Below are 14661 nucleotides of genomic sequence, written 5' to 3'. Positions count from 1 at the left end.
ACAGAGTACCTTCTGAAAATCCCAGTAGATTCAAGGAGATGGATGTCTCTTGAATGTATTTGTTCAATTCTTCAAAGATTTGTCATCTCTCTGTGGAGCAGAGGAACTGGTCTCATCCCAGCACACAGCCTGTACGCTGATGAGGGTGCATCAGAAATAAATGACTGCAATCTGTTTTCCCTTGGAGAAACCAAATCCCAGATCTGGTAAGTTACTGTGATCGCAAAAGGTGATGTGCAGCTTTGGGTCTCCAGCTCGGGAATTTTCTAAGACATCACCAAGATATTCTGTTACTCTACAGATAATTCTTTCTTATCTTTATTTATATATTCATTTGTTTATTAAGTCACAGATCACATTGCCACTTAGAAAAAATGACCTTCTGTAAACTGCAGAAGATACTTGACTGGTGAAACACATTGTGCTCCTCTTTCCGAGCGGGTGGTGCGGCGGCCCTCAGCTGTCCTTCCCAAAAACAGGTGCTGTAAGCCAATACCTCGGAGGTTATATTGTGCCAGCACCCTGGCAGGAGGCAGGACAGCCCTCCTCTGAAGAGACCTTAAAGGCGCTTTGCGTGTGCCTCTGTCTGTATGACTGCAGCAAGAGGGAGCCGGGATGGCGAAGGTCCATTGCGTACTCCTCCTCGTCTCCACAGGTAAAGGTGTTCCAGCTGTTGCCTTGAACGGGGTTCGGCTCCTTCCTGAGTGTGCAGGACCAGGGCTTTGCGTGTACATTGGTATGTGCGAATGTGTGTTCTGGGAGAAGCCTGTCCTACTGGTAAGGTTTTATGAACACATCATTTAAATGAGAGCTTTGGAGTGTGTTGGTAACAGCTCAGATGTTTGTATTTTCAGACACCAGATACTCTGAAGTGAGAAGGTTTTGTGTTTAAATGTTTTTTCTTTGTGTCATTGTTTTGCTATGGTCCCATTTACTCTAGTGCTACATGTATTTCAGAATGTGCGGAAGAATCTAGTGAAGATGACTTGAAATGTCAAAATTCATTACCAGAAATGTCATTAGGTTGTAGTACTACTGACAGGGAAGCAGAATTGATTTGCAACTGTATGTGTTGTACCAGGATAATTTTTTTTTAAAGTGTCTCTTAAAAGAATAAGTATTCTGTGATCCTAAAAACTTTCCACAAAATTCAAGCAGTATACTAAATTCCTACCAAGCCACTCCAGAAGGCAGCAATGTGAAAGATTTTAATTGCATTAATAAAGCATGGCAAAGAGCTTGACTTAGACATGATGCTGTGATCATAACCTAAAAATTGAAAGACAACTCCTGCCCACCACAGCCCAGCCTCCTGGCAGGGGCAGTAAGTAGTGCTTGCCTGTGGCAGCTTTCCTCAATGGCAACCCAGTCTTTCAGTGTCATCTCATGGCAGGAGAAGGCCAAGACAGAACCCTTGGCAACTCGAGAAGCTTAACTATATAAAAGGAGCTGATGAAAAGTCAATTAGGAAACAAGGGGAATTGCTGGCTTAGGTTGGAGTCGGCAGCAAAACTCTTGTTGACTTCAATGGCCCAGGGTCCAAATTGAGAGAGGGGAAGGCAAGGATGGGATCTGCCAAAAATGCTTGCAGCAAGGCTCAGCTGTTCTGTTCCCTTTCACTACCTTTAAGGGGGGGTATGTACAAAAACATCCGCAAGTCCCCCTTCCATTTGCTTTACTCCCCTGTAACAGTGAAGCGGCTACAGTCTGAGCACACATGTGCCTGCTTATTCTGCAACAGGCTATCTGGAAACGTGTTTTTTCTGTGAGATGGGAATCTGAGCCCTCGCCCCTTGGGAGCACAATGCCACACATACATGCTGCTAAAGCTGCACCGAAACAAAGCTGCCACCTGCCATTTTCACTCGTGATGTTCTTACAGGGGCTCTTCTGCAGACCACTGGTGTGTCACCCTGAGCGGCCTGTGGGCAGAGCTCTCCAGGGACAGGTTAAGACCTTCCCTGAGGAGAGGGAAATAGGAGACCTGTCCTGGTTTCAGCTGGGATAGAGTTAATTTTCTTCCTAGTAGCAAGTGCAGTGCTGTGGTTTGGATTTAGTATGGAAATAATGTTGATAACACGCTGATGTTTTAGTTGTTGCTAAGTGATGTTCATACCAAGTCAAAGCACTTTTCAGTTTCTCAGGGCCTGCCAGCGAGAGGGCTGGAGGGGCACAAGAAATTGGGGGGGGGGCGGGGGGGGGGGACGGACGACGACAACGACACACACAACCAGGACAGCTGACCTGAACCGGCCAAAGGGATATTCCATACCATGGGACGTCATGCTGAGTATATAAATGGGGGGTGGGGGAGCAGTTGGCCAGGGTGGGGTAGATCACTGCTCGGGTACTGGCTGGGCATCAGTCAGCAGGTGGTGAGCAACAGTGTGGTACACCACTTCTTTTAGGTTTTTTTCCTTGAGTTTTATTTCTCTTTCTCTTTTTGCTGTCTCACTTTTCATTACATTTATTATCAGTAGTAATAGTAGTAGGACTATATTTTACTTCAATTATTAAACTGTTCTTGTCTCAACCCATGGGTTTTACCTTTTTCGATTCTCCTCCCCATCCCACTGGCAGGGTGAGCGAGCAAGTGGCTGTGTTGCTGGCTGGGGTTACGCCCCGACAGACCACATTGTGAATGGTTTCTTTCTCTCTCATCACAAGCACAACCTGAGAAACTCTCGTTGTGGAGAGGAGCTCTTGCTCTGCTTAGACTTGAGATGCAAGGAGTCTGGACAGTGCCTTCACCTGAGTGACGGTTGTGCCTCGCCCTGTCCTTTAATGTTGCTGTTACAGGCAAGTCCATGGAACTGAAGGTGGAGAAGACATTTGAAATCCCTGATTATGGGTATTCTCTGCGCTTAACTGTCCACAAGTATTGCATGTAAGCACAGTCGCGGGTCAGGAAAGCCTGGAGGAGATTCTTAATGCTCAGACTGATGTCCACAATCATGGTGATTTTTTTTCATTCATCTCCTGGTTGGAGGCTGTTTTGCCTTACTCCTAAGCTGACCTCCAGATCAGATAGGTAGTTATCCCTGCTGACAGTGTTTGCAATGCACAGGGTGCACGCCTGAAATGAGGAGTCACAGAGGACTCTGCGTCAGCCCACCACCAGCAGCTGCTGTTGACAGTATCTCCCTCAGGCCCACCGCGGGCTGAGGGTGCTGTAGCCTGTTCCCTGTCCCGTCTCACTGATCCCACCCTGCTGTTCTACAGCTGGGCTGGCCCTGTGCTATGAACACGAGACTCGCCTCGTCGAGGACTTGTTCAGGGACTACAACAAGGTGGTGCGCCCAGTGGAGGACCATCGTGACGCTGTCGTCGTCACTGTCGGGCTGCAGCTCATTCAGCTTATTAGTGTGGTACGGTATGAACATGTGGTACATGTTGAACCTCTGACTCACGTGATAATGTCAAATGGTGTCACTTTTCTAAGGAAAGGATTTTTTTTCCTTTAATCCTGATTTTTACTGCTACTGCCTTTTCTTTTTTCTTTTTTTTTAAAGGATGAAGTAAATCAGATTGTGACAACCAACGTACGCCTCAAACAGGTAATTCTAAATATTGCCAACCGTTTCATCCAAGTCAAATAAATGCATTGGACACAGGAATTAATTACTCTGTCATACTTTCAGGGGCAGCTTGGACAGGCAGATCAGCTAGCAGAGCCTTTCTTCTTTTTGGAGTCTCAAGAACAAAATGCGCTAAACTCTAAGAGTCTTAGAAAAAGCATTATGCATTGTATTTCAGATAGTAGACTTCTGGTATACTTATTTTCTATATGTATTTCTTTTTTTTTTTAAAACAATCTTCTTAAACCAAAGTTTAGGTCAATGTAAAAAAAATTGGCTGGGGGTCCCACTAGTGTATGTTTATGCTTACCTGTATGTCCCAAAGCAAGGGAGGTGCATGTTTCTAGGAAGTACCAAAACTACCCCCAGAAACACGGGAAGAGGCTCTCAGTGGCTGAAATCCTCCCTCTTTAGCAATGGACAGACGTCAACCTCAAGTGGAATCCAGATGACTATGGTGGCGTGAAAAAAATCCGCATTCCCTCAGATGATATCTGGCGGCCAGACCTTGTTCTTTACAACAAGTAAGGGGTGCCGGTTGCCTGGGGAGGGGGGGATGGCTCTGCCCTGGGCACCATGCTGGTGGGTAGCGTGCCTCAGAGCAAGCTTCTCCAGGAGCAGGTATGATGGCACTGGGGGGACCAGCTGATCCGCAGCCAGAGAAATCCATATTGCTGTTAATGTCCTCATTCCTTCTGCAGCGCAGATGGTGATTTTGCCATTGTTAAATACACCAAAGTCCTTCTGGAGCACACGGGCCTGATCACCTGGACACCACCAGCTATTTTTAAAAGTTACTGTGAAATTATAGTCACGCACTTCCCCTTTGACCAGCAGAACTGCAGTATGAAGTTGGGAACTTGGACGTATGACGGTACAATGGTTGTTATTAACCCGGTAAGCAAAGAGTTTGTAATTGAGAAAAGCAGTAAAGACCTGGATATGTTTTCAGGGAAATCTCGGATTTAGAGTGGAATATAACCTTGTTGTGACTGAAAATCAAGCAGGCCCTACCTGTGAAGTATAAAAGCCTTATTGGTAGATCTAGCACAAAATTTCCTGGTTTGGCTTCTAAAATTCTACATACGTGTAATTGCTGTGCCCTAGCAGCCTCCTACCTGCCTATCCCCTGACAGCTTCACATCACTCCTTATGGTGCTGCCTGTTCTGCTTTCGGCTGGGGTTTTTTTGTTTGCTTTTTTTTTTTTTTTTTTCGTATGTGTGTGTGTACTTTTTCTCTGCTCATGACTTTCTGTTTCCAAGGACTCTTTCCCTGTCCCCTCAGGTATGTCTTTTGTCTGTAAATATTTAGTCAGTCTTCCTCTTTATTTGACTATCCCTGACTGATAGTATAAAAAAAATGTTTAGTTGAATGCCATGTAGAGGATGAGATTCTAAGGCAAAATAACATAAACAAGAGTGGTTTGCTCACAAAAATACATGAAGTGCCTAAGTTATTTTGAATCCTGTTCCCGAGCGACTGCCAAGTTTTGAAGTTGTTCAGAACATCTCAAATTAAGAAGTCGCATTTTTTTTGCTGTCAGGAGAGTGATCGGCCAGATCTGAGTAACTTCATGGAGAGTGGGGAGTGGGTGATGAAGGACTACCGCGGCTGGAAGCACTGGGTCTACTACGCCTGCTGCCCTGACACCCCATACCTGGATATCACCTACCACTTCCTCATGCAGCGCCTGCCTCTCTACTTCATCGTGAATGTCATCATTCCCTGCCTGCTCTTCTCCTTTTTAACTGGGTTAGTTTTTTACCTACCCACAGATTCAGGTATGTAAATTTATTCATTCTACTGCCATAGAAATTGCTTCTTAACAAGTTTCTGAGAAATTCTCAGTATTTGAAACCACCAGCCAACCTGAAGGGCAGCGCTTACTAAAACTGGACATTTCAGCTCAAAATAATGGCTCAAAAAATTCCACAAATAAAGGGAAAGCGCTGAAAGCTGGAACTATTGGTATAAATAAATTGGGCTGATTTGCCACAGAAATCACTGATCAACTATCCAGTTAACTTCTTCAAAACAAAGATTTAGCTGGCTGATTTTTAAGTTTTGCCATAGGTAGTTAGTGTGTTAGTACAACATGTAGTAAGTGAGCACACAGGGGTGACTGAGGCCCTTCTGCCCTGTGTTCGAGCAGAGAGCTTTTTATCTGTTAATGCACATTAATTACATTGTGTGACACGAAGAGTAATCCTGGCCTACTCTGGCCTCCTTTGTCCCTGCTGAGCAGCTCTTGCTCCTTGCAACCATTTCTCCTGCTTCATTCATTTCACCCTGTGTCAGCTTCTTTTACTGCTTCGTTTCATGAAGTCCCTTCTATGTTGTATTTGTTTTTTTCAATGGAAAACTTTCTATAAATTTGAACTGGGTAGAAAAAAGATGTGTGAATCATGGTTTATCATTCATTTTTGACATCCTACATACAGAAAATCTCAAATAGCGGCTGACCTCTGGTGTCAGATGTGATTTCTGTCTGCCCACTCAGCCCAGCATGAGCCGGCCAGAAAGTAAGGCGAGCAAACCCTCAGGAGCCTGTGGAGCAATCATTAATCAGGTGCCCGTACTTCATCATTCAAAATGCACAGCCGATACAGTGCTCCTGGCAAGGGAGCTTTCCGTATCCATCACCCGTACCTCAGCCCAGTCACATCTGGTGATTCCCACCTTAATGCTGGAGCTGATGCTATGTTAGGTGCTCAGGTTTGGCCAGCCTAGTTACTGCTATGAATGCAGGGAGAGATGACAGCACTCCAGATGCACACACACATGTTTATGTGTATAGTCATTGTCCACATCCTATCTTCTCAAATAAATATGCTCTGTACTGAATGATAAGAGCAACGATGATTTTTTTGTTCAGTTTTAGTTTGGTTTGGTGGTTGGTTTTTTTTTGCATGACAGGTGAGAAAATGACACTCAGCATCTCTGTCCTGCTGTCTTTGACTGTGTTCCTTCTGGTCATTGTGGAGCTGATTCCCTCCACCTCCAGTGCAGTGCCTCTGATAGGCAAATACATGTTGTTTACAATGGTGTTTGTCATTGCTTCAATCATCATCACGGTCATCGTCATCAACACCCACCACCGCTCCCCAAGCACTCACACCATGCCGCCCTGGGTCAGGAAGGTAAGCTCTATGGCTTTGCATGTTTCCTGGTTTTCACTGAGTACTCCATATTTTATTGACAGGTTTTCTAATAAAAGTCAACAGGAATAGAGGAAGTAAATGCATCATGTTAAATCTCTCTAGCCGCAAGAGCCAGTGTTTACTACTTAGCTGCGCATAAAGTCAGCAAGACTGCTAAAGCACTCCTTTAAGTCACAAAATTGACCACTGGGGTAGAGTCTTGCAGGGGACAGATGAGGCAAAACACGGGCAGCTCAAGGTACAGGGAGAAGAAAATGTCCAGCTCAGCTCAGATCGTATTTCCTGGTCTAATTCTCCACCCGACTGCAGAGCACTGCTGCCTGCCAGTGGCCGAGTTCACCAGCCTGCCTGAGTGCAGAGCACCGAGGCCGTTGGGGGTACCCGTGTTCAGCGTCCCATTTTGCAAAACGCAGATTAGCAAAAGATACAAACTCTCTACTTTTCCAGGAAATATAGTTGTTCTGCAGACATTCAGAAGCAGGGAGATCCTTGCTAGATCCTGGTCTAAACCGTAACCGCAAAATGTACAAAAAATAGGATGCCTGTCGTCAAAGTTCCTTGCTAGGGAGACGGTACCAAAGAGGATCCATTCAGTTATTCTTCCTTTTTTAAGCCTGCCTGGGTTCATATTAAACCATGGCATGAATAGGAGATTGTTCTGTGTATTTCTAATTATACTTTTAAGGCTACAGCTTACATCAGATTCGCTCAGCAGCACAAACAATCCCTGCAGAAAGGAGATTTCAACAGGCAAACAGTGTCTAAAATTGCTCTGGCAGCAAACCTCTGTTATTCCAAAGGAAAATACTGTAAACCTTATACACATGTATAACAAACATTTGTAATAGTAAAGTCAAATGTAAGTAGGCAAAAGAGATCCTTTGTAGTCCATTCCCCAAGCCAGATTCATAAGCAATATGTTCCAAATTACACTGATAGAGCTCCATCAGCTCACGCTAGCTGGGGTATGCTCTGGGACGTCGCGCCCCCCTTCAAGTGTAGATGTTGGCTATATGGCAGGGGGAAATGGGTTGCAGAAAACATGTGACAGGCCTGTGGGTGACTCCATCTGCCCCAGGACACGAGTCTCACAAAAGCCCCAGTGTGCCTGAGGCATGGACTGTGACATACTCTGAGAGGGAATCTGTAGCTGATCCAGCGGGAAGCAGCCTGGGACCGGAGAGGCTTGCCTTTGTTCCGTACACAGCTGCATCTGTAGCACAGCCCTGCAGACCAGCAACTGTTGTCTTCTCCCTCTTTGTTTTCAGATCTTTATTGACACAATCCCAAACATCATGTTTTTCTCTACAATGAAACGACCATCCAGGGATAAACAAGACAAAAATATTTTTGCAGAAGATATTGATATTTCTGAAATTTCTGGGAAGCCAGGTTCTGTACCTGTCAACTTCTACTCCCCACTTACCAAAAATCCAGATGTGAGAAATGCTATAGAGGGAATCAAATACATTGCAGAAACGATGAAATCGGACCAAGAAGCCAGTAATGTAAGGCATTTTTTGTGCATGATTTGCTGCTTGCTTTCAAATTGCTACATCTTTTTTTTTTTTTTTTGCAAAATACCCCTGCCTCACTAAACCACTCCAAGCCCTCGTTTAGCTTGCTTAGCAGGGAGCAGTCTTCTCCCCTTGATGCAGTCAACAAGGAGCAACAGATAATTGTCATAGGTGGCAACTGGATCTTGGCCCCCCAAAAAGCGGGGGGGGGGGGGGGAAGTGTCAGTGCTATGGTTTTCTAAATGTAGTATGCAAAGCTATAGAGATGGAGTGTCTGTGAGTAGCAAACCAGTTTCAGGATCTGTAAGCAAGTTCCAAAACACATTCCTCCAGCCTCCCACTTGGGCATCTCCCCCCTGCAAGCAAGCAAGTTCTCATCACTTTTGAAAAGCTGGGAAGCAAGGAGAATTCCAAAAGGCTAGTAGTTTTATTGGAGAAGTGTTAAATGTGACTTACAAACGATAATTCCAATTTTGATAAGGTTTTGGTTTATTCCTGAATGCTACAAGTAGTCCCTGCAAGTGAAACGCGTCATGCACGGCTCTGATTACTGACTTTTTCCACATTGCAAGCCAAAGGAAGGATAAATGCGTGTAGAGTCCCATATGGCAGTGTTCCCCGGGAAAACCTAGCTCTGCCTCCTTCTAGCACATTCAGTGCAATTAATCCCCTCTTTTATTTCAGTTATCACAGCTCACACAGCTTTTGCACTGGTGAATCAGTGTCGGTACTTCACCTTTAAATGATCAGAGACTTTTTCTGTTGAGCTGCAGGCTAGCCTGAAGACAGGGAGAGAGTTCTCTGGGACAATAATTTGGCCCATGCTCTTGAGAAGGAGGTGTCTCCTTCCCATGGGCAGGATTTACACCGCGGTGTTTGTTCCTGTGACCAAATTCCTGGAGCATGTGGAATGGCTCTGACTGTAGTGTCATGTTCCCCGTGACTCCTATGCCTCTCTGCAGATAAAGCGTTACCCTCAGCAGGACTGGCATGGCTTCAGCATCTCTGAGCTTCACTTCCTCCTAGACTTACAAGGAGTGTCTGGTTGCTGGCAAGTCCTCCCTTCGGAAGTGGAGCCCAGCCGCTTGTGTCATCTGGGCACTGTTGATATCACTTCCAGCGGGGTTCAAAATTCACGTTCCCCAAATAAACTGAAGGCTGTGGCTTCTGAAAGCTGCCGCTTCATTGTGTTCACTTATGAGCCACCTCAAAACAGTACAGATACTAGTGTCCTTTAGATAAATGACAACAGCCTTTGCTTGTGGGGCAACTAAGGCTAAAAGTAGAGGGTGCCTTGGGCCAGTACGTGTCACCCTGGACAGCAGAGTTACAGGGTGGAAATCCTGAGCCCTGCTGCACTTAGCACCTTGCATTCTGCTCACTTTTACAGTGCTGGGTTCCCACCGAAAGCATCCAGTGAAAAGACAGTTGCAGAGCAAGTGGTTCACGGTGTCCCACAACTGGAAAAAAGACTGAGGGAGCTACCAAGAAGGTTTTCCCAGACCTTAGAGTGTATACTAGGCATGGAAAGCGGGGACTAGAGCTAAATTAATGGAAATTGCTTAGATATCCCATAGGAATAAAAAAACAATGGAAAAACAAAAGCCAGTTGTGTCAAACTAAGTGTGCTACTTTCAGTGTTTTAAACTCTCTTTCAAAAGCAAGGATTTGCGTAAAAATTAAGCTTTTCAGCATTTCTTTTGGATGAAATTGTTCACCAAATTGCCAGGTTTCTAAGCAGTTTAGTCTTGAGACTTGCATTTTTAGGTTGCTCAGGCTCGCTGAACCACTCACTGACCTGCTTTTGAGAAGGAAATTCGTATTTTTTTGCATAATAATAGTGGAACTTGAGGAAGAGCCTTTCTATTGCTCCAGACAGTAAATTACAAGAATGCCCATAACAAACATGGATCTGAAGATTTTACCATCTCCTTTGTTTCTTTCCCAGGCTGCAGAAGAATGGAAGTTTGTTGCGATGGTGGTTGATCATCTTCTTCTTGGCATATTTATGCTAGTTTGTATTATAGGAACATTAGCTGTGTTTGCTGGTCGCCTTATTGAATTAAACCAGCAAGGATGAACATCAACTGGAAACTATTTGCTACCCTGGTCAGCATCTGAAAGCATCTTAACCATCAAAACCTGGCCAGCCTCCGAAAGTTTCACGGACAGGAATTGGTCCCTGCTGGGAAAGAATAGGGATAATAAAACGTAAGGCTTCATGCTTAGCACTTCTGAGCTGCTGCTCAGTGGCATTTCATTGCCAAAAAGAAATGCTTGCATTGCTGGTAGACTGAAAGTCTGTCAGCCAGGTTTTGATCCATTTCACCATTTATTAAAAATGTTAATGTATTAATAAGACTGTCTGACTTTGTAACCCACAGATACAATTCTAGTGAAATCAATAGCACTGTAATGAGCTTCAGCTGAGCTGTAAATCTGTATCCAACTCTAGCATTCAAGCTGGTTTCAATATCTGCTCTGTGGTTTTTGTGTTGGCAGAGTCACAAATGACTCCTCTTGTAACACTAGATGTAACCAACAGAAATATCTCAAACTCCATGCTTAAGCACTTGATTTTCGTGTATAAATCTGAAATGACTGACTGTCATATGCGACTCTACCTGTAGAAACTCTTGATGCAGCAAAGAGGAGGGACTGTTCCTTACTGTGGGAAGGATCCAGCCTCAGCCAGTGGGTAAAAAATACCCACGGGTATTTTCTGCTACCTAGTTCCATGGTAAAGGACTTGTAGAGAAGGATCTTTTTTCCCTGTTTTATCACTGAGCCTTGCTCTGTGACCATCAGGCATCCCAGTGACTGTTGCAGTCACTGCCCTCTTATTTTTGCCTGCATTAGCTTTACTTAGTACATTACTCATTATATGAAGCCCCACACTCATTATGTATTAATTCTCAGGATTTTCAGTTGTCAACAGAGATGTTCTGCAATTGCATCCTAAGGGAAAAGTTTAGGCCAGAGGGGAAAGGACGATACCCATAGGATAATCTCTGTACTTGTTCTGTTCTGCTTCGGGAAGGTTGGTTTCCACTCTCCGTTTTGAGTGATGACTAATCTGGGGGCAGCTTCAAATCTGGGGATGCTCAGTATGACATCTTAAATACAATTCTCTCTGTTCCCTGAAAACTGTTTCCTGCCCTGCTGAAATAGATCTTGAGCATTACAGTCGGAGACAGCATCACAAAGATCATTCCTAGGGAATGCGTGGATCTCCGTGCTACTTACGCACGACAAAACGCCAGGACACCTCCTCCGAGCGACACCCATGACCCAAACTTTATTCAAATGTTGAGCAGCAGCGCGCTCTAGTGGCTAAAAGGAAGTAGTGCTGCTTTTGGCCAAAGACCTTTGGATTTTAGTCCGCTCAGCATAAGCAACAAGCCTATGTGTGTTTCAATAATACAGCAGTGCTGCCTATTTTTCTCAAAAATAAGGAGAGGTGGGGCAACTGATACAAGTTACTCACTCATCTCTCCCAGCTGGTTGTCCAAGCCAATACGACTACTTTGCTAACAGCTGTAAATAATTTGCTGTGAGTTTAATAGAATAAATTGTATTATGTTAATGCTCTGCAGGAATGTGTCATGCCTGCAGATGACTGGGATTTGAAGCGCTCTGCAGGGAAAATTAGGCACTTGTGCAATACTTCCACTATTGCTAGTGTTTGCTGGACAACGTTTTGGTGAGCTGCAGTCCTAAGCAGAGCAAACAGTTTGTCGGGGGCAATCGATCACTCCTAATGCTCTGCTCAGCTCTTAGGGTTTAGTTGATGGTAATCTTTGCCTCCCTAGATGATCATTAACCCTGTAAATGATTGCCAAGGATGTATGCTGGGTGAAACCTCTGCTGACACATGGAGTGCTTGCTCAGCTCTGTTGATCTCCAGTGTGACTTCTCAGCTCTCAGCCCCTGGAGGGAGTCACACAGCTCCCTGGCTCATGATGAACTAAGCTGCGATGTAACAGTGCCTGGGACTTAATTTGGGAGACTGTGACTGGCACTGAAATGGACAGAACAATCCTCTTAGAGCAGCGTGTGGTTGCATCTTAGCATTAAAAATAAACATCAAGTAACAAGATTCATGGTGAACATCCACACTATTTTTGTTCAGCTTCCTCAAGGCAGATCTGGATCTTGGCCTCCAAATTCCACCTATTTGTGTGCCAGGGTGCACGCGTGCACACATGTGTGCCTGCCTGCTTGCTGCTCCAGCTCTCCTCATACACAGCTAACCACCACATTGCAGTGTTTTCCTTCCACTTCCTCAGAAAAAGTTTTGGAATTATTTATTTGAAAATTTTTATTTGTGGTAGTTTGATCTGTCTTATGGGCACAGCAAACCTTCTGCCTTCCTATTGCTCTGAGTCTTGATGAACTACTCGCATCTCTAAAGATGTGACACCAGGCAAAAGTAAATGCTAACAACTTCCCTTCCCAGGCTGCAGAATCCGGGCACTGTACTCTGACCCTCCGAACAAGTGGTCCTCCAAACATCAATAAGCACACTTTAGAAGACAGCTCATCTGCATCTTTTTTTTTTGTTTGCTTTGAATACTCAGACTGTCGCAGTCTTCTTTATTATCTGTTCCCAGCTCACCTTTGTGATATTTTTCTTGCGTACCACTAACATCCTCTGTTACCAGTATCCATCTACTGAAAGAAAGTACCCTTACCTACATACAGACTACTTTTCTTATGTGTTACTGTCCTTTTAATATAGTACATCTGTACACCTGCTAAAATAGTAGCTTTGGAGGTTGTAAATGTGCTGTCACTGTCAAAGATAATTTGCTGTCAATGTATAAGTACATATTGTCTAATGATTTCTCATTTACAGCACTGTAGTCTCTCCCTGCGATCTTAACACTAAACTTTCCTCTTGTACAGGGGTAGTAGCGCCAGCGGCCCCAGGGAGATGGTCCTGGATGATACTTGTGCGACCCACAGTGTGTCTCTGCTGCCTCATCGCCTTCAACAGGCAAATTTGACTAACAATCATGAAATGAAAATGAGCTTTGACTAACAACTCTCATGATAAGCAAAACAAGAAACAGGCCTCACACGGTCGTTGTTAAACTTCTCAAATAAGTGTAAACACTAATGAAATGCAAATACTGTAGTGCTGAAGTAAGCAGCCCTCATTTAAATGAAGGCAGACCAGAGGCTTCTGGGTGAGGCGGCATTGCTTTTATAGTGATAGTACCCTGAGTAGTCACCTTGTCCCTCTTTTAACTGCCATCTTCTTGCTACTAAAGCTGCATTTGTTCACTTTGAGCTTGTTGATAACACTCTGTTTATGTCCTTAATAGAATAGCTCTCTGGAACTTCTCCATCTTTTTCAGTCTGATTCTTTTTCCAGTTTTCAAACAATTTGGCAATGAACTTTCCCTTTCCCCTCCCTTCAGCTGACCTTCAGCTACTTTCCACTGTGCCACGGATATTTTGCTCTCAGAGATGCAGTCACCCCCAAAATCTCTTTCCCCTTTGGCACTTGTGCTGTTCAGGAGACCTGACCCTTCTGAGGAGGTTATTTGAATTTTTAAAGTCCATTACCTTGTACCAGCTCCAAGGGAGCAATTTCACCTCTGCATGAGTCTGTAATCAGAACAGGCTGCTGCTCTCCATCCTCACTAGGCAGATGAGCTAAACTTGATGGCCTTATTCTGTCTATTCAGACAGTTGGATCTCGGCTTCGTAAAACAGTTGAGCTGATCAACAGAGCACGCAGAAAAATGACATTCCCTGAACTCTAAATGCTTGATCATGACATTGTGTATGCCAGGTGTGATCATTCACCTGCAACTCACGCTCAGGTCCTGGGAGCTCAGTTCTTCAGTCTGGGAGTTTTTAAGAAATCAGATTATTGCTTCAGGCAATTGTAAGACAATTTAAGTACTCATTTTTTCTCCAGGATAAAGTTGCTGCCAACCTCTTTGCTGTGGCCAACTCCCCAGAGATGTGTGAAAGCAGTGTGAGTTTCATCAGCATGCTGACTCAGCAGTTCCTGTTTCCACAGCTGAAGCAGACCACAGCGGGTAGGGACAGCAGGGCAAAAGAGTCTGTGTAACACAGGACCCGCAAAGTGCATAAACACTGTGCTGCTGTTGGAGAAAGGAAGCGCATTACCTCCCTGAAAAGTTTGTTTTCTGGTATGGCAGCATGCAAGATGTTGCCTTTAAAGTCACCGATAGTTTAGCACATCAGAAATGCTTTTAACTTTGGATGCTTTTAGAAGGTTGCTGTGCTTGGATCCAGTTGCAAGGCGTCTCGTTTTCATATGTTTACTAGTGGTAGATGAAGTCTAGCACAGCCTCCAGGTTCCCAGGCATGATCCTGGGTGCAAATTCCCTCTCTCTCTCTTTCTTTTCCTGAAAAACTGAAAT

The 14661-nt window shown here is 44.6% G+C and overlaps 1 protein-coding gene across 4 annotated transcripts; it reads left to right on the top strand.

Annotated features, from left to right (window-relative positions):
* Nucleotides 1-10834, top strand: CHRNA1 (cholinergic receptor nicotinic alpha 1 subunit). 4 transcript variants are annotated; one of them, XM_037398533.1, is made up of 10 exons: nucleotides 1-206; nucleotides 480-655; nucleotides 3223-3368; nucleotides 3513-3557; nucleotides 3993-4102; nucleotides 4280-4475; nucleotides 5123-5360; nucleotides 6496-6719; nucleotides 8009-8248; nucleotides 10206-10834. In XM_037398533.1, the coding sequence occupies exons 2-10, from the start codon at nucleotides 616-618 to the stop codon at nucleotides 10335-10337; spliced, it is 1371 nt and encodes a 456-aa protein (XP_037254430.1). In that variant the 5' UTR covers nucleotides 1-206; nucleotides 480-615; the 3' UTR covers nucleotides 10338-10834. The 4 variants fall into 4 exon arrangements, with proteins under 4 accessions (XP_037254430.1, XP_037254432.1, XP_037254433.1 ...); XM_037398535.1 differs by lacking the exons at nucleotides 480-655; nucleotides 3223-3368 and adding an exon at nucleotides 656-777; XM_037398536.1 differs by lacking the exon at nucleotides 3223-3368 and having other exon boundaries at nucleotides 480-777.
* Nucleotides 10835-14661: the final 3827 nt, after the last annotated feature.

This window comes from Falco rusticolus, chromosome 8 (genome assembly GCF_015220075.1).
Source record: "Falco rusticolus isolate bFalRus1 chromosome 8, bFalRus1.pri, whole genome shotgun sequence".
Taxonomy (NCBI): Eukaryota; Metazoa; Chordata; class Aves; order Falconiformes; family Falconidae; genus Falco; species Falco rusticolus.
The sequence above is the reverse complement of the archived record's forward strand: the minus strand, read 5'-3'. Positions and strand labels throughout refer to the sequence as shown.